General features: G+C 32.7%; 1 protein-coding gene across 2 annotated transcripts; it reads right to left on the bottom strand.

Moving 5' to 3' along the window:
• Window positions 1-460: 460 nt before the first annotated feature.
• LOC110992140 (nucleoprotein TPR) lies at window positions 461-20,538 on the bottom strand. 2 transcript variants are annotated; one of them, XM_022257833.2, is made up of 14 exons: window positions 20,291-20,538; window positions 13,271-18,160; window positions 12,837-13,030; window positions 12,527-12,616; window positions 12,093-12,222; window positions 10,671-10,951; window positions 9,779-9,907; window positions 9,422-9,526; window positions 9,070-9,247; window positions 8,478-8,577; window positions 7,507-7,664; window positions 5,999-6,099; window positions 3,162-3,258; window positions 461-1,418 (listed from the first exon to the last, which is right to left on the bottom strand). In XM_022257833.2, the coding sequence occupies exons 1-14, from the start codon at window positions 20,466-20,468 to the stop codon at window positions 1,336-1,338; spliced, it is 6,714 nt and encodes a 2,237-aa protein (XP_022113525.2). In that variant the 5' UTR covers window positions 20,469-20,538; the 3' UTR covers window positions 461-1,335. The 2 variants fall into 2 exon arrangements, with proteins under 2 accessions (XP_022113525.2, XP_022113524.2); XM_022257832.2 differs by having other exon boundaries at window positions 10,665-10,951.
• Window positions 20,539-21,012: the final 474 nt, after the last annotated feature.

Below are 21,012 nucleotides of genomic sequence, written 5' to 3' on the forward strand. Positions count from 1 at the left end.
TTCTCTATTAACAACAATACTAAAATTAATAAATAATTTTTATTATAATGACAGTGATGGAAAGGTTACTCATTCCAATATGCATTATTATTCAGCAACCTACATTTTATAATGGCTTCATTCTAAGATTAATATTTGAAAAATGTTTTGCATAGAAATAAGGGATAAGTGATCATTAAAGTAAGCTGTCAGGGGTTACTAATATTAGTCTTCAGAATCAAAATCAGATCAATTGTATCAGCCTTGAAATATAAACATATATATATAAGCAATTATATGTAAAATTGCATACATCCTCTCTGTTAAATTATGTATTTAGGCAGGCTTTACACTTTCAGATTATATTTTAACATAACATTAAAATAGTTATTTTAATGTGGCTTAAGGCAAGCCTTTTTAGATAAATCTTTAACATACCAAAAAAGACAAACAGGAATGAATAATTTAAATAAAAAAATGATATGGTTTACTATATTTATTTTTCAAAATATGTAAGCATAATAATAAAAGGCATTATATTAATGGAAATGTTCACTGTTTTATATTAATCTTAGTACATAATTAAAGATAGAAATAACCCTTCTTGGCTGAATTGCTAGTATTATTAAATATTGTATTGCTAGTTTACCCAATGAAAAAGTTTACTTAGTAATTTGTTTTATATTGTGTTTCCTCCATGAATTGACAAAATTGTTGAAAATATTTCATGGTCATAATTACTAATTGACTTTATGGTCATAAAATAAAACTTTTTCATTTGGTAAAATATGATTATTGATTACAAGCTATGGCTACAATAAATGAATATTTAGTATGAAATTATATTTTTGTTTATAACTCGAATGTTGGACCAATTTATAATAAATGTTGCTTTAAAAATGAAAATGCAGCTTCAAATGTACTTGTATATTTTGTAATCACCAGAGATAAACTACAGTAAGCTTAACAAAGTTATATTTTAATGTTCTGACTGCCTCATTGAGTTACCTCATCTCTGGTGAGAAAAAATAATAAGTTGATTAAACTATTGTTTGAGCAACTACTTACAATATTATAATGTATACAAAAGTTATTAACTTATTTATCTATGTTTAGACACAGTGTTTTCACTTATAAACACGCCCCTTTATATTTCAAAGGTTTCGTGTCTTATAAATAAATTGTTACAAGAGCTGGTTTCTTACGCTAGAACAAACATAATACAAAACTTTCACCATTGCTTCTGCTTTAATTGCTACTCATATAATAGGAAGATGAAACGCAGAATTCTTAATTAGCGTATCAAAAGGAAACTTACACCAACTAACAAAGTCTCTAAGGTAAGTAAGTCTATATTTAGAACCTCATGTATGAGTGTGACCTCCGCGGGGGCCTGCCTCTTGGACGTGTTCCTCGTCCACGGGGACTGCTTTCACTATCTGAAACAAAAGATTATCATACAGAAGTTAGTTTTTTGATGGATGTCTAGACTCCATTATACTTTCAACAGGGTATTTACTTTAAAACAATATATTATAACGAAATAAAGCTAAATAAACAAAAGACCTACATATACTTTTGCGTGTGTTAATATACAAAATGTAACAGAGTATATGCGGGTGTTGTATGTACGTTCTTTGTCCATCTACATAACAATTTTTCTTTTATTTTCAAAATATATAATTACGATAGGGAATAAATAACATGCTCTCTCCTTTATGTATTTTTAAGTGTTGGAAGTATCGGTCATGTGAAGTTTGGCTTTTATATTTTAAACCAACAAGGACTTTAAATCTAGTCGCAGCACATCTAGAAATAGCACAAATGCGATTCAATCATTCGTCTGTATTATAATTTTTAAATTAAAACATAATTAACTAAATTATCATCGTATAGGCCACGTACCACAATTTAACTTCCGACACGAAATCGAATTCATCGTCGGTAATTTGTTATATATTTACACAGTTGTATACATTTCATACAATATATGACTTACTTAACTTGAAAATTTAATTTTAAGAGTGATATTATAACACTTAAATACCGAGAAAAAATAGACTTAGTAATAAAGGTAGAAAATCGTTGATGTTTTTTTACTACAACCAATATATTCAACAAAAATTCAATTATTCTACAATCAATATTCATGCTGAAGTATAATTAATTTTAATTACACTTCTTCTGTTCTTATATTAATTCGTAGAAACTTTTGGTGAAACAAACGTACGGAATAAATTTTCCGAAACTACGTTATGGTCTCAAAAATTATCTTAGACTACATAATCAAAATCAGTAAACTAGTACCTAGTAAATATACTATCTTAGTAGTCTACTAGGTAGCAATTACTATCAAAACTCCGTGATGCGATGCCAGTCAAAGCTATCAAATAATACCTTATTAAAAAAACAAGATTAGCAAAATAGTCGAGTTACGGAGACCTTGGAGGAAAACAATTATCGCGGCAGATAGGCATTTGTGTTACCCAATTAAATGCGAAAATGTTAAACAAAACCCGACGATTAATTTCTGTATAGACCTCAAATTATATTTTTTAAATGAATAATGAAATTATATATTTCTGTTTTGCTTGATTCTTTATCTATGTTTTTTGTGTGAATTTCATTTAATAGTATTTGTGTAAGTATGGATAAAAAATTTGTATTGTCATATTTTTTTCGTATTGTAAATAATTTTCTTTGCAAATATATTTTAATGTAAAATAAATATACACGAGTGAAAAATTTGTTACGAGTCTTTCAAATTTCAGAGAATTTATTTAAACCATGATGAATTTATTTATTTACCAATAACTAACTTAATGGTCAATTAATTTTTTTAACTGACTATAATATATGTAAATTGTAAACAAGACCGTGTTGTGTAGCTTGATCCAGCTACACTCGATCCTTAAGGTCATACGTTTCGATACAATTCTATGTGCGCATTTAAGACTCTTACGGCAAACGAAAACATCATGAGGAAACTGTTAAACCCAACAATCCACGGTGTCTTAAAGGCACAGATGGTTAATCATCTACTTACCTCTTAAGAAAAAAAAATGTATTGAAATCTGAGGGCTCTTAATTTAATAAAAATTTCAGTTCAAATGTTCCAATACTTCGACATTCTGCTGAATCTAAAGTATATAAAGCCGTAGACAATAGCTATAAATACTCACCGGCAGCTCTCATCCACCGCTGATGAGGCGAAGGGGTAGCAGAATGCGTACGTCGAGGCACTGCGCTGGCTTCGGCCTCTCGTCCTTCTTCCGCTACCTGTACGGAAACACCAAACTCAGTAACATGTAACCTGCTTTATATAATATTTTGTACAAATATAAACATATAAATTTCCTAATACTAAGGGCCTGTTTCACAATGTATGGATAAAGTGTCAAATAGCTATGCAACACATAAATTATTCGAAAGATAAAAGTTCCGAATAAGATACTTGGCATTTCATGACAAATAGCGCTATCTGACAGTCGTGAACGCAAAAATTCTGTTTATCCTACAAATAAGTAACAAATAGCTTATTTGGAACTTATCCGGACATTGTGAAACAGGCCCTAAATATGTATATATATGTACCACTATTCTATATTTATAGGCGAATGGGGCCCTTCCTCGTCTTCCTTACGCTCTTGTTGCATTCAGTAACGCACATTATTTTACTTTAGATATCTTCCAGTAATTCCATCTGAAGCTTCTTAGCATTTCAGGTAAGTTATCGGTAGTTACCATTATATCGATTTATTAGTCCCGGTTGGGATCTCTGTGTCCTATCTCTAAAAACAGGACATTCTATAATGAGATGCATCAGTGTCTGCAGTCAATAAATTGCGAGACGTTTCTTTTGTTTTTGATGACCTCATCGACTGTACCGCGGATGGCTATTAATTCGGCCAGGTACAGTACAATGTCATAGCTAGATTTTCCGATTCACTTCCGCTTTGATCGAGCCGCGCCCACTCCTAGTTAGTTTGAATGAATTAAATGAAGTCAGAAGGGCTTCCTCTTGTACTCCTAAATCCAGAGGCGTTCAATAAAACCTACGGACGTACATATTTTCTTTGTAGCTTTTAAAGAAAACAACTTTTTAACGGATTGAAGTTATGTATTATTGTAATCTTATAATTATTTAAACATAATTTTAAATTTATCCGAAGTTTCGCGTGCTTTGCAGTGTGCGTGGTCACGGTGACCACGTTCTTTGTAGTTTTCCCAGTTTATTGCGTACATTGAGCTTTTTCTTTAATGTAAGCTCCATAATATATTATTAATTTATTAATATTTATTTGTATAAATTTTATAAATATAAATTTGTATGGCTCTTGGTATTTATGCTTCATAACCAGGTATCTGGGACCTGGACAGGGTGACTTTATCACAAATTAATAAATACTGATGAAAACGTCTATTGATCTGATATGTAGTAAGTATTAGTTCTGAAGTACTCGTTACATATACAGCATCACTCCTGTTTTGTATTTTTATAATTGGAACAATATTTGGGGTGCCAAAAAGCAGCTTGATTTCACCAATCCTGTATAAAAACTGTAAATGGATGATATAGTATACAAAAACGTATACTATATTATAGTGCTACTGTGTGACCAATGACGCGAATATATGATTCCTATACACAATACGTATAAACACGAAATTATAAATAAAAACTGATTTAGTTTTTGGAAATGTGGTAAACATTATCAGAAAGTTAAATCTTTATGAAAGTAAAATATAATATATACATAATCAATTACTGTAATTTGACTAGCGAGGAAAATCAATAAATATTTTTTTCTCTTGATGATCATATTTTTAAGCAATGTTAATTATAAAACATATTGAATTAACTAAAACTAAAATAAATTCATATTCTGCGTGATGTTTGTGACTAAGATTTGAATCCAGATATTTCACTTGAAGCAGGTAATCCCTAAGGCACAATTTATGTTATCTTACTCCTCAATCAACAAGGTTATCTTACTTATTTCAGATTTTATAAAATAAAAGCATCACGATCATGAACGAATACGAAAATCAAGATTTTTTAATATGCTACAATTTTGTGAAGTCGAAGGACATAGGCCCATATTAAAAAGAATTTTATAATATATGCAAATACGTATTTTTAAAAAGTTTACTAATAATTGGATTCAATAAGTTAGGTTAGGTTTATTTTATTTCATATCAATAAAAAAATATTAAAAAGAAAAAACTAACCATGAAGTTTTTACTAAAAAAAATCACAGAAGTTTTTATGATTCATGCAAATATTTTAAAAAGAAGCTACTATTTGTTTCGATATCAGATTTAATGATTGGACTCAATGGAGTTATATTTGGTTTTCTTTCAATAAAAATAGTCTACTGAAGAATTGGCTGTATGGGCCAAGTTCCCTTTGCCTACCCAGAATCGGTGAAGAAAAGAAAAAACAAGCTTTGCTCATATTCTTGCGGTTGGCGCCATTTTCCAAAGATGTTCTTTCGAGTTGAGTTATTTGTTGCACAAAATGAGTAATTTCGACGATATTTTATTTCAATGAATACCACCCGAACGCAGTATAATTGCATAAAATGCTTCGGAGAACAATTTACCGGAAACATATAAGTCGCTACATATCTACGTGCAACGAATTTATTCCGTAGAGAGAATAGAAAAAAAGCAAATAGTTTAAGAAATTGCTTAATTTTTTCGCAACTGTATTAAAAATAGTCGTTCAGTACACGTGCGGAACCGTCATTGCAACTTGTCCCAACTGTCAACCCTCACCTTCGGCTGCGCCTCGGCTCGGGTAGACATTCGTCGGAACTCATTGCAATGACAGGCTTTCCGCACTTGTAATGAAATATACTATATCAAACCAATTTTTCTTTATGAATATTGACATATTTGACAATTCACATACTTTTCACGCCAGTGACTTGAGATATGAATTAGTTATTAGACTATGGACCATAGACGCCTATGTAGAATATTTTTTTTTTTAATTTTCATTGAAAATAATTACCTGTTGTGGAGAGGATGGCTCGCTGCCCTGTGAACTAACAGCAGCCGCCTCTTCTTCATTCCTCGACTCCTCCCATTCACGCGATTCATTCCCTTCGCCACCTGTTAAAATAATTACTACTCTCAGTACTTTGTAAGAAGCCTCAATTAGAAATTCAATTTTGAGATCTGAGCAACCGCTACTATATAGTATATAACCAAAGTTATACGTTTAACATTCGAATCAGTAATTAATCACGGTCAATACATAAACTCCTACGAATCCTCAAATATTAAGAAATGGAAATTATTCAACATTATACTGCCTATGACAGAGAAGTAATAAAATCTTCTAGTCGAGTCATTTTTTCGAGATGAAACAACAACGTAAGTTCTGTTCTTCTGGAGCTACAAAGTCTATATTATTATTATTATTATGGTGGGAAAACGTTGAAGCACTTAGTTCCGCGGCTAGTGAATGAATAAGAGTTGAAGAATTATTATCAGTTATCACATGCATTTGTTGCCCTCATACAAGACTGCTATTGGTAATAAATAAAAGAATGTAGAATATCTTTTAACAACACAAGTATCACATTTACAAACGAAACATGTTCACCGAATTTACACGTTTGGATTGGTCACTTCATTAAATACAAATATTAAACGGTTAGAATCCGTTAAAAGCGAATATTCTTCTAAATTGAATGTTGCTTTTAATTACCTGAAGATTAAAATATCCTGGTTTAAAATGAACGCTCAGTCCTTCTATGCTAAAGTTTGTTAAGCAGAAGAAAAATCATAGACACTGCTAAATTCAATGGCAAGACATTTAATTAATGCCGCGCATTTCTGTGTCTATTTCATTGTGTTCATAAAATTATTGATTTCCTTGAAATCAACCTTGTACGTTAACAAGTATACAGGCGCAGAAACTATAATTATGACGGATATTAATCTGTACTTGGCTTTCTTATACATCCGGTATATACCGGAAAAGTCACTTTAAATAATAACAATCGTACGATTGAGGTTTAATTCTTTAAATTTCTCACACCTACATACATATACATATTTTTTCTGTCGATGCTTACAAACCGTAAATAAATATGAACAATGCACCAAACAGCGATACATAGGCCGTCCGAGGTTAAAATATTTATTGAAATGAAACGCTTGACTATGACTAGTTAATCAAATGGAACCAATTTAACCCCGCTGTTGACCAATCTCAACCAGAACATTTAAACCTCCCATTTCTATATCGAGAGTGATTTAAGTTCAACTAAATAAAATCGTCTGAAAATCAAAACTTATTTACTTATTATATTATTTAATTTTAAGAGATTTAGAAATTGTTTATGACTACACATTTAAATCTAAACAAAAAAACTTGTCTTTTAAATGGAGTGGTGAAGAGTTTATCGTGAAATTATACGGTCAGCCATAACGCCCAAATGATATTATACTTTGATTTTTTAATAAACCAAGGACACATCAAAAATGTATATATATGCTGTATGTACGTACGTGTGTCCGTACGTGGTGCTGGCGGCAGTGAGGCTGTGAGATCTGCGTGCGTGTCAAGGTGAGACGCAGCGCCTCCAGCCTCTGCAAACGTAAATCGAGCTTCGCCCCCACTCGCAGAACCCGCCGCGCCCAAGGGAGACACTACTGCTTCACCAAATCTAATAATAATTTTTGCTATTACCATTTGGTACTATTAACACAAATGATCATGAAACACACGGAAATCCAAGAGCAAAGAGAAATAAAAAGGTTGTATTGCGATTAACCATTTTTAATGTTTAAGTTTACTAATTAACTATGGCCATGTTTTTATCATGTCAAAAATAAGAACTAACATGCATACATAGATTATTAACATACGTAAAATTAATCATTCACAACAACACATATGTAAGTAACATAATGGCGCGAACTAGTGTAAATATTGTTTTTGATTCATTGGGCTAGAACCAAGGTTACAGCTATGTAAATATTCACCGCGTTTTTGCTAATAAAAAAATAATAAAAACCTAATATTCCCACATTATTTAGATACGATAATAAAAAGTATTGATGTGAATCAATCAAAGTAACGTTAAGGCGGCATGATTCTTTTATTTTTATAATGATATAATACAATAATTTTGTTGTGAAATAATTTAAAAGTAAGAATTGTTGTTAGTTAGTGTGAAAGAATATAATGTCAGGCATGAAACCACATAAGATTTAAAAAAATATTACAACAAATTATTACTATAATATGTCTTTATAAAAATAAACTGATTTGTATACAACACAAAAAATGTATGGAGAACTATGTATTACATTGACAATTTGCTTGTATTCGGTTGGGTCTTCAGTGTAGACTTAACCCCATCCTGGTATCGGCCTCCTCCACCTTATGCCAACACTCTCATACATTGCTTACATTTACAGAATGAAATTATATATGTAAAAATGCCACATAAAATATATATTAACTAAAAACTCACCCATCATTGCGTCTAGGAACATACAATGTAGGAGTTGACGGCACGATGCTGTCGTCACCATCATCGCCGTTGTTCCCGCCTATTGACAATGCACCGCTTGCTAAAAAATATTTTAACATTTCACCAAAACCTAGATAAGTAATTTTGTTCAAATAAATAACAGTGCATACGCATCTAACTATTCTTCTTCAGTTTTGTATCTCAAATGGCCGTCAACTATTTTAATACAGTCTTACTAATAAGGATTTATACATGCCAACTAACATAATTAGCCGTTCAATTAACAGCCTAGCCGTTTAACTAACGGCCTGAAAGATATTCAGCCAGTTGATTAAACAGTTAGGCAAATGACTTAATCAATAGGCAATCAAACACGACGAGTTGCCACAGTAACCAAAAAGGGTCGTTTAGTTATTCGACATACAAATCTGTTCACACGAATGTTAAATGCGCACATAGAAGTAAACTCCATTAGTGCACAGATGGGGATCGAACCTACGACCTCACGGATGAGAATCGCAAAACACTTCGCAGTTTCTCAAAGTTTAATAAATAAAATGTCGCTCTTAACATTTCAGTCATTTCAACATACGTTCAGTGCCGCTGCTAATAGCCTCGATCTGCGCGTGCGCAGGGGCAGGGTCACTGTCTGCCTCTCGAGCGCCCTCTGCTTCTCCCACGTCACCATCTACGCCTGACCCTGCCTCCTCGGACCCACCCGACCCGGCTGACTCAGCTGAACCTGCCTCCGGTGACTGAGCGGGAGATTCCTTTAAATTTTGAAAAATAGTGTCATCAACACACAACTTTTTTGAGAAATTAAAGTATTTTACATAAAATATTTGCTAACACAGAGATATCAAAACAATTTATAACCCAAAGTTACCAAACTGTTAAGTTGCAAAAATACTGGTATTCGATAACTCGGAGAATACTGTTCATACCTGTCTGGTGGCGGGACTTTCATCATCACCTTCCGCCTCCTCCTCCTCTTCCCCTGCCTCCACTTCCTGTTCCTCTTCCATATCTTCTTCATCCTCCTCGCCCTCCTGCAAAATATTTTCAAACATTAATAAAAAATAGGGTATTTACAATTTCAAAATTTGTGTTATCTCTCAAGCCAAGTCAAAAAAGATACAATTTATCTTTTGCTCAATAAATTTCAAGACACATTTGAATACCGTCAATTTATATAATTTATTAGTCAATCAAATTAAAGTACATTCCTTAGTTATAATCACCTCACCAATGAGTAAATAAAACAGCAACGAAGACAAAAAAGCTATAAAAAATTTTATTACCCGGTACATTGTTCCAGAACACCTTTCGTCGTCCTCTTCAGAGTCCACCACGATAACTCCTTCATCATCTTGGTCGCAGCGAGAAGACGTCGGAACTTGATATTCCACCTCCACAGATCGTTCGAAGCCCTTTATAGATACATATTGTATAGCGCATATCAATATTAATAAGCTTATAATGAAATTAAATAATTAATAAGTTTTAATTCTGTTTAACGATAATAAAAAAAAAATATTAATAGATTACTAAAACAAATCGTATATAGTACGGACGCGGAGCACGAAAAATTTCGTAGAATGACCCCTCATCTTATGTCTTTGTCGCTCGCGCATAAACATATTGCCGTTGCGCTCACACAGATGCAGTGACCGCCGTATTCAGAGATTGTAAACCTTTTAGTCATAACCATAAAGACATGTGGTGATGCACATGTACTTTGGTTTGTTTTGTTATAAGTAGTATATATGTTATAGTATAGTATATAAGTGGTAACGTATCTGGCGAAACATCTGATAGTTAATCAGAAATAGATGCCTCTGACTAAAATTAAATGTTTTTTTTAAGAGTATTTCTGTTTTTTTTACCAAATCTTAGTCGCAATCATAACTTTTCCTTTTTATAAATCCATCAAGCCGTTTAGTCTAAATAAAAATCAAAGCTACCGTTTTTAATAATTCGTACTTATAAAAAAAATGTTTTTAACCACTGGCAGTAGGCCCAAAGGTCATTGTACGAAATTCTTCGTGCTCCGCGTCCGTACTATAGCAAAACTCATAATTAAAAAATAATAAATTAAAAAAAACAAGACTCGACAGTTTGGCTTGAAAGTGAGTTGTTACGCAATTTCTTTGATATTATATTCTAGTCAAATAAAAAAATATGCACCTGTACCCGTGTGCGTTTCGACGTAACTGGCCTTGACTGTAGGCGTCGTTTCAAGGGTCTCGCATCTGGAGGTGGATGGGAAGTGCTGACGCCTGGCGGAGCGTGGGAAGTACTGACTCCCGCCCCGGAGTGGGAGGTACTCCCTCCTGGCGCTGTATGAGAGGTGGTGACGACTGGTGTTGGGTGGGAAGTGCCTACGGTGGCCGCATGAGAGGTGCTGACTGCAGCCGGAGTCGCGTGCGATGTGCTCACGCTCGACGCTTGCCCGGTTGCGCTGGCGCCGCTCACTGGTATAAATTTTTATTAATATATCATTTCAAGATATTTTTATTTTCCTACTATAATAACAAACAAAGGGTATTATTTTTTTAAATAAAATCTTTTTGATTAATTTTGTTATTTATAGTTAATCACTACTGCATTTAAGTTTTTTTTCCATACGCCAAAGTAGTATAACTTCGAACGCGTGTACATAAATACACACTCTTTTTTTTAAATTATTCATCAATTACAATAAGCTGTTATGTTATTAGTATCACTACATAGTATAAAACAAAGTCGCTTTCTCTGTCCCTATGTCCCTTTGTATGCTTAAATCTTTGAAACTACGCAACGGATTTTGTTGCGGTTTTTTTTAATAGATAGAGTGATTCAAGGAAGGTTTATATAAATGAAATAACATCCATTACATACTGGAGAAGTACTGTTATTTTTGAGGTTTCTAATGTGATGTCGTAAATAATTACATTATTCCGCTTACATTGCAAAACGCAGGCTGAACCCTACGAGTTTTATCAAAATAATGTACTAAGTATTGTACACATTGAAAAGTTCTACAGAAAATCCGTAATGGTATATGTCGCGTATATTATCGGAGGTTTGCAGCGACGGAAATAACAATACATAATAAAAACCTGCTTTTCATCAGCATTGCACCCGTGCAAAGCTGGGGCGGGTCACTAATATTAAATATTTTTAAGATATATGTTAAACATAAAGGTTCTGGTGCAATGAGTATTGACATTTACCTTTTTAAACGTTTTCATCAAATTACTGATAGGAGCTATCAACATTGGTAAACTTGCTGAATTCAAAAGTTGGCCCCGCATATATGAACATATATTTATACCCAATTGACCATTGTTTGAAGACATTTCTTGAATTTTCTGGCTCCCAAATAATTAATCGGTATTTGTTTATAAATAGATAACTACAAGGTCGGAACCCTATATGCGTTTAATCAGTGTGATGGAAGATTGGAAATATCTATGAACTTCATAGCTGTAAACTAAAACTAACCTAACTAAAGGCAAGGTTTAAAACTACCAAAATTTTCCAATTATTACCAAAAATAAGACCTGGCTGTATGGACTAAAGTCCTTTGCCTTTCCCATTAGGGATAAATTGAAGAAAAAAAAAAGAACTAACCAGGCAAGGGTGCAGATGGCGGAGGCTGCGCAGGCGCTGGCGTTGCTACCGGTGAGCTGGCTGCGCTGCTTAGGGAGCCCGTGGGTGCTCCGCTAGGCTGCTCAATACGGGGCAATACTAGTGCCACCGCCTGAAAAAAAAACAATTACAATTTATTAACACAAGTAACCACACTAGTACATACTGTTGTAAGGAAGTGAAAAGTGAAAAATATTCTTATTCAATAATTATAATTGTACATTGAAAATATTAATTAAGATACGAACTCTATCTACATAAGAATAATTTTTATGTAAAAACTTTAATTGTTCTCTTTATTCATATTAACAAGTAAGTTTTCGGTTAGTATGTAAAATTGAAATCAAAAATTAGAACGATATTCATGTCTAAGAAGTTGTAAATAATCATTGTATTAGTACATATAATATAAATACCTGCTGAGGTGTTTGTGAATGTGTCGTAGATTGTGTAGTGCTATCACTCGAGCCAGAACTACCCATTCCAGCTTCACTTGTATCCATATCCTGTAAAATATTATTTTTATAACATAACAATTGACTTTAATATCTTGTCTTATCTATGTATTATATACACCATAAAATAAAGATATCACTTTAGAGTTGACATTTGCTGTCATAAAAACAATATAAGAACAGAAATTAATAATAATAAAGCTTAATAAAATGCCATAAAAATCAAAAAGATATACAAGACAATTAATAAATTAATGTTAAATAATATCACCTGCGTCGATTCCGGCGGCGCAGTAGAAGCAGCTAGTGAGGCGCGCGTGAGTGGACGCGAAGAAGAAGCTGGCATATACTCTGTTGTGTGGGCGTCGTGAGGCGCGGTTGGCCCTACTTGAGCCATTGGTCTTATTGACGCTAATGGAGTTTCACCACCACGTCGGCTTCCTGACACGCTCTGCTGGGCTACACCTAAATCAAACACATAATATGGAGAGCTCCGTAAAATAGAATTTTTTATTTTTAAGATTTTCGAATTCGAATATGCAATAATTTATGAAGCTGATTTCGACTCTCAATACGCACACACTTGTTTTAGTTTTAAAAATATATCAACGCAAAATGTATTTAAATATTGTAAAATAGATAATAACTTGTAATTGATGTTAAATTTTAAATATAACGGGTGCAATAGAGATATGTTGAACTTACCGGCCATTGGCTTGATATTTGCAGTAGGAGGTTCTGTAGTAGTCTTTTCTGACGTGGATTGCTGTTTGGATGCCGATGATTGGCTGGATAATTGCCGTTGTAACAAATTGACTTTTTGCATAAGGGCCTCAACTTCCCTGTTGCGCTCGGCTTGTGCTTCGCCTCGTTCTTTTTCAAGACGGGACAACCGTCCTTCATACTGTGATTTTATAAGAGCCAATCTGACATCTTGCTCGTCTCGCGTGCTTTGTTCTATTGAATTAATTTTGGTACGAGACTCATCTAATTCACGGCTCAGTGAATTTTTCAACTCCGTTAACTGAACGATTTTACTCTTTGCTTGCTTTAAAACTTGTTTTGCTTTCTCTTCCTTATCCAAGTTAGCCGATCTTAACGCCTCCAATTCTTGCTTTAGTTTGTCATTGTTTGCCTTTTCAGATTCTAATTGGCCTTGTATTTCATTAAGCTGGTCTTCAATCTTCTTGGCATTCTCAGCGGCTACAGCACCAGCTGCGGCCACATCGCCCTCACTTTTCTTTTTCTCTTCTTCTACGGATTTCACGAGCTCTTCGTATTGGCCCTTATACTTTTTAGCAATTTTACGTATTTGCATTTCTTTATTCTTTATATCTGTTAGAGACGCTTCCTTTTGTGATAAGTCTTCTGTTAATTTAGTATTATTATCCGCCATCGATGAGTGTTCAGCTTTAAGCCTAGTTAACTCTTCTGTAAGTTTTGACATGTCTTCTTTGAGTACTGAGAGTTCTTCATTTAATTTCTTATTTTCCTCCATAAGGACGGTTTGTTGACGTGATAAGGCTGTATTCTGCTCTTCTAATTTAGTTTTTTCAACTTTAATAGCTGTTAATTCTTCATTAATTTTCCGAAGTGCCTCTTTTTCATTTGTAAGCATTTTAGCTAATGTCTCCCTTTCATTTTGTAAGCGTTTCCAGTCTTCAGGGCTAGTTTTATTTGCACGTTCGACGAGGGCATTCACCCTTGTTCTCCACCTTGCACAGTCTCCCTTAATAGATGCATTTTCCGACTGCAAGGTATCATTCTTTGATATTAGGTCTGATATTTTTTCTTGTAATGGACTTAATTGTTCTTCCAACAGCTTCACTTGTGATGTTAGTTCGTCTACACGATGACTTAAGCTGTCCCGTTCTTCTCTTAAAATTCGGTTACTGTCAGTTAAAGCATTTAATGTTTCTACTTTTCTTAGTATATCAGATTGTTTATTAACTGTCACCATTGTAACTTCAGATCTTTCCCTTTCTGCTGCTAATGCCAATTTAGATTCATCTAATTGTTTTTCATTAATTTCCAACTGTGATCGTAATCTCATTGTTTCAGCTTGTAAAATATCGAATTTAGCCATTGCTATATCTTTTTCTTTCCGTAAAAATTTTATAATTCTGAAAAGTTGTTCAGAAGATTTTCCGTCATCCTCACTTATTGAAATATTAATATTTGATTCATTTGTTGATTCATTCATGCTATCTGAGAATGATCGCGATGCATGGGTAACAGAAAGTTGTGTACCCAAAGCTTGAATTTGATCATGGAGTAAAGCATTTTGCTGATTTATATCTTTTAACTGCTGAAGTAATAGTTCATTTTCATTAACTATGCTTTGCTCTCGTTCTAACCAGGAAGCCTTCTCAGATTCCATTTTAGATATGGCATTATTTTTCATCGCAACCATTTCATTTAGTTCATTTTGTACTCGGGTAAGATCTTCTTTTACCTTTGAAAGCATTTGTATATCTGATGAATGCAAAATCATTTCGTGACTATATTTTTCCTCAGCTTTCTGTACAGCTTCAGATAACTTGTTTATTTCAAGGTGAGCTTTATCTAATTCACTGCGACAGCTTTCGTAATTCGCATTAAGATTTTTGAGTTCCTCTTTTGCCGATGTTAATTCAGCTTTCAAACTGTTACTTACAGAAGAGTATTCTCCATTTCCTTGCAATGACAACTCTGCTTCAAGTTCGGAGCACCTATCTTCTAATGCTTTAAGTTTAAGGGCATTTTCTTCAAGTTTAGCAGTAGTAGTTGTTTTATAATTCTCATACTCTGCATTAACGTTTTTCAATTGTTTTTCTGATTCTTCCGAAATATTACAATACTGCTTAATGTGCTCTTTAGTTGTGTTCAATTGATCAAGTAGTGAAGAAATTTCAGCATCTTTATCAGATAGCTTATTTTCTAGCTCTTTTATTTTCTTCATTGCGTTAAGTGAACTATCGCTATTCGGAGTTAAAGCGTCTTTTAATTTTTTTACAAGTTCGTCGTTATTTTTATTTTTCTCAACTAAAGCTTCTCTTAACTGCTGCACTTCTTTTCTAAGTACATCTGCAGCATCCTTTTCTTCTTGCATTCGTGCTTTCGCTGTCTCGGTAAGTCGTTCAAGATGAGCTGCTAATTCTCTAAATCTATCTTGTTCTTCTTGTAGCCTTCTCCTTACGGCTGAACATTCTCGTGTTGCTTCATCAAGCCTTGACTCAAGTTTAGTACGATTTTCTGCTTCTACACGCTCCAAACTTGCTTTTATTAATTCAAGATTTTTTAATAACAAGCCTTGTCCTTGACGTTCTCTATTTAATACTTCTTTTTCAGTTTGTAAACGTAGTTCAGTGTCTTTTAATAACTTGACTTTAGTATTTAAATTTTCTGCTTGAATTTCAGCTGTTGCCAATTTACCTTGAGCGTTAAGAACTTCATCCCTCAAATGTTGGAGGGATACCTCATGTTTTGCAATTGTCGCGTTATATGCTTTATTTTTTTCTTCTAAGGACTGTATTTGATTTTTATATGTTGTTATATTAGTTTGCAGGACTTTAATGCGCTCATTACTGAATTCCAAAGTGGAAGAAAATTTACTATTAGCAGCAGTGAGTTTTGAAATTTCTTGTCTCATATTATCAGTTTGTTCAAATAACATTCGCTCATTAGTAATTTTTTCTTCTTTGTAAGTTTTGTATTCTTCTTTTAACATTTCTAATTGCTTCTCAACTTCTTTGTATTTTACTTCAAAGTTGGATTTTTCAGCATCTTGATTTCTTGATGTATTTGACTCTTGTGATGTGTCCATTGAAAATGATTCTGCTCTATCTAAATCAGTAGGATCAATAACTGAAGACATCTCATGACGTTTTCCTCGCATAAGATCATGATATAATTTTTTAAACATATCCCGCTGCCGAATGAGACCATTAACCATTTTAGTTTGACGATCTTGTGCTTCAGTTAATTCAGAAACTCTTTGTTTTAAAGTTTCTACTCTACTTTCCATTTCTCCACTTTCAAACTGTTCCTTTTGACGTTCTAACTCTTCTTGTTTATCAGTAAGTTCCCTTATCATACGCAACAATTTTTGGTTATTTGATTGTAACTCTTGAATATCAGTGAATGTTACAAGTGTCTTGGAAATTATTCTTGAAGAGTCAGAAGAATTAGTAGTGTTACTGTTACTTTGCGAGGGATCATGGTCACCATTTACAAGGCCTCCTCGTCTGTGTTCAACTTCTTTAAGTAAGAAGCAAACTTGTCTGCCTAAATCAGCTAATTCTGCCTTAAGTTTACTATTTTCTCTATTAAAGTGGTTTGCAATTTTTGAAGCTTCAGTGTAATCATCTCTAAGTCTATTGCATTCTATAGTAAGAGACTCAATTTGTTGAGATAATGCAGAATTAGTTTCTACAGCATCTGATAACTCAGATTTTTGTTTATGTATAAATGGAGCTTTTTCCTCCAACTCTTGTACAATTTTATTGATTGTTACATTCAGTTTTCTATTTTCTTCCTTTTCTTGAGACAGTTCATCACTGACTTTAACTAACTCAGAGTAAATTTGAGTAAGGGACATGCCTGATTTTAGTAATTTACTTGCAACTGCTGCTGATGGAGCTAAGTCACTCAGCGCCATATCTAAATTGTGAGCATTTGCAGCCTTTAGTAAATCATTTGCATGTTCCAGCTCGTTTTTTAGAGATGAAATAATCTCATTTTTCTTCTCCATTAACTCTTCGTGATCCACTTCTGCTTGCTTATATTTAGTTTCCAGTTCCCCATACTTTTCAGTAGCTTCATTCAGTAACTTTTGCAATTCAGCTATACCCTCAGTTAATTCCATGGTTTTAGCCTCCGCATCATCATGCATAGTTTTAAATAAGTCAGCTAACTTAGTTTTGGCTTCCAATTCTTTTTTGTAATTTTCTGCCATTTTATTTTCTAGTTCTCTCTGTTCCATCAACCTCTGAGTTAAATGTTCAATGCGGCTACTTAAATTCTTCTTAACTTCATTCAGTTGGGATATTTGATCATTTGCTACATTCAACTCCTCAACCTTTTCTGTAAGTTGTGTCTCTAAGTTTATTAGTCTGCTGGTATTATTTAACCTTACTGTTTGTAGTTCTGATGTAAGTCGGTCAACTTCCTCATTTAAGATTTTAATTTGAGAATTCAAAAGGACTCTTTCTTGATCTAGTCTTTTCTCTTGATATTGCAATGTAAGTTCTTTACTTTGAATTTCATCATTCAAAGCTAAAGCTTCACATTTAGAATCAATAGCAGCACGTAATTGTTGTGATATAGAAGCTTCATTAGCTATGAGGCGTTCAATTTCAGTATTACGTCTCTCCAAAATGCGGGTAAGGTCATTTCTTTCATCAATAGCTGCATCTCTTGAACTTTTAAGGGAAATAATTTCATTTTCTAATCTTGATATTGTATCTCGGGACTTCTCAAGTTCTGTGTTAAGTACTGAAACCTTATTTTCCAATTCTGCGTCAGATTCTTCAGACAGCAGAAGCTTTTTTGATGCTTCCTCATATTTTAGAGCAGTTTCTGTAGCAGTTGCTTCTAAAACTGCTACTTTTTCATCTGTAAAACAAAATTTGCTTAATGTCAACAATCATATTATAATATTTCAACAATAAATTATTGTTTCAAGTAAAAATATGTTTTATTAAACTTAATTCACGAAATATAAAATGATGACGTTTTCTGTAAAGAAACAATGCTTAATTATAAAGTTAGGAATAGCACAAAGCAAAATTATGGGTAGAAGATCTATCACTATATGCACACAAGACAATCGAAGCACTTAATTTATTGCTTTAATATGTCTCTGAATGATCAATAAATAAAACAATTCTAGTAATATTTAAAATACAGAATTTTTTCATACATAAAATTTGTATTAGTTCAAGTAACAAGACAGTGTTGTAAGTCATTTCATTAAAGATGAATACTATAATAATAAATAGAATGAGTTTGGTTTAGGGTTTGTAATGCTGGTAGTGCCTCAGAAGGCAGTACAGATACTGTATTGGTATATTGAAACAGCATGAAGATGTAGGGACCCAAGTACAGTACTATTAAAGAGTGTACTTAATCTTAATATATAAACCTCTAAGAATTTTGTTAATACTCCATAGTGATGAACATTTTACAATAGTAACTTTTATTTAAAAGTGCATATAGTTAATACATAAACTATGTTAATATATAACAAAACATAACATACATATATATATTGAATATTCTTGATTCCAGCTAATAATAATATATATAAGCTATATAACTTTCATTTCAATTTTCATATACAATATTTACACATTTTTTTAACTTGTATGTTATGTATGTCTTACATGTGAACAATGTTTAGTCATATAAAACTTTTTATTTAATTATACTAAAGGGTTTTATTTACTTATCAACACAATAATTACTAAACCTATCTATAATTTTAGGTAGGTTAGAGCTTTGTCGAGTGTTATGAGTAAATTACATAAATTATAGAAGCCAAAAACAAAACTCAAGTTATAACAATGCATATGACTTACAATTTAGATGTAGCAACACTAGATTATCCTTAACTAGAAGAGATGACTAAGGACTGTGTAAGAAAATTCAAACAAGTAAAGAAAAAGATAATTAATCCACCCCAGAAAGATTGGATCAATGGAGAAGCTATTAGAGCAATTAATTATAGAAACAAATTGTGGGCTGAACTGAAAAAAGATACTACAAATATAGTTGTAGTATATACCTCAAACAACCAATATTGGGGGTACAGCATGCAAAATTTCAAACACTACAAATTAAATTAATAAAAGCATTATTTAGATACAATTCTTTAACACAGACTAATAAAATCTACCGAGAAACCAAATTTATGACGATTAAACAACTTTAAATAACTCCATAGTAGCTTATCATTTTTAAAAAAATACACTCATCCAGCAAGTTTCATGCTTATTTTGCCAATGCCGCATACAAATTATTTGAATAAGTCTATTTGGTATGGGGGTGTGCAATTATATAATCAATTACCATCTAAAATTTGCAATATTGGTATGTTTGACAAATTCAAAAAGGCAGTAAATATGCATGATAGATTAAACAAAATTGACTAAAATTGAGACGGATAATATTGACATGTATCTTGCTCGTATATATATACATATTAATATTTAGTTTGTAGTACAAATAAAATATATTTATTTGTAATGAGAAATAAAGTTCTTTAAACATTATATGTTGGCCTAGAGGTCCTGAGTTTTATTCCCAAAATAATAATTAACCTTTATTAATATTTTGGGTTATAATAGCCTGATCCTAGCAAAGTTAATAATTAAGTACAACATGGGTTAAAATGTGTCTACTTCTCTCTCTAGTTACAAAACCATATCTTATAAACCAATTAACATAATAAGGAAATTTATTATCTAAGAATAAAACTGTATATAGAGCATATTACAAAAATGTAAATGACCATTTCACCAATAGTTTGATATCCTTAATAAGATAATTAAAATATAAGTAAAATAAATTTAAATACGAAGTGGGTCGTCAGGAAAACGTGCCTATATCAGGGATCTTTACAGCACATTTTTCTTTCGAGGGTAATAACAAGATGGCAAATCATATTTCAATAGCATGCAGCCATTCTACAGAATAACGAAACTGGGTAAAACACTGGCGAAACATAAAAGGCCGGTAACTTACCGATCTGTGATTTAGTGCTTTCGAACAAAGCTTTTGATGTTAAGTATTCTTCAAATTTGGTATCAATATATGAGTTAAGTTTTTCCGCGACACCAACAGGCAAGTTTTCAATTTCTGTCTCAGACAAAACATTATTAAGATGCTTTTTATCACCGGCTTCATCAGTGGCGACTTCCATTTTTGCACTTTTACCACTCTAATTTAGCTTGACATTTGCATTTCAGTTTCGAGCAATGAGTATTTGACTACATGGGCAACGCGTTCCATATTTTTTTATCTTTCCACATTGCTATGCGGATACATGTCTTTCTGTCGGATTTTTGTCTGTGGTTTTCGGTTTTCCAACTTGCACATTGCGTGTATGATAGAGTATGTATTAAACGATGTGTCATGTATTCATATAGTCAACGGTAACACAAAAAGATTCACCCCATATTTAGAGTTTTAGAAAAGAGGCTTACTTCAAACTATGAATCCCGTATGGCACTAATTTAGATTTTTTTGAAGACTGATCATCAACAGTTCAGGCAGTTATCACTGTAATATCTAGGCATGTACTCAGGTACAACTAAACAGTTTTCAATTTCTGTGTCAGATAAAACATTATTAAGATGCTTTTTATCACCGGCTGCATCAGTGGCAACTTAATGTCATATTAAGGGATGTACATCCCTGACTATATAATACATATATAGTATATATATAGTATAACTGACAATATT

The sequence above is a fragment of the Pieris rapae genome, chromosome 8, assembly GCF_905147795.1.
Source record: "Pieris rapae chromosome 8, ilPieRapa1.1, whole genome shotgun sequence".
Taxonomy (NCBI): Eukaryota; Metazoa; Arthropoda; class Insecta; order Lepidoptera; family Pieridae; genus Pieris; species Pieris rapae.

Excerpts from the sequence above, each read along its gene's own strand:
- LOC110992140 (XM_022257832.2), bottom strand. The coding sequence starts at position 20,468 with ATGGAAGTCGCCACTGATGAAGCCGGTGATAAAAAGCATCTTAATAAT. Across the intron at positions 18,161-20,290 it reads AAGCACTAAATCACAGATCG|ATGAAAAAGTAGCAGTTTTA; the intron begins GTAAGTTACCGG and ends TTTGTTTTACAG. Across the intron at positions 9,248-9,421 it reads AAAGTCCCGCCACCAGACAG|GAATCTCCCGCTCAGTCACC; the intron begins GTATGAACAGTA and ends CAAAATTTAAAG.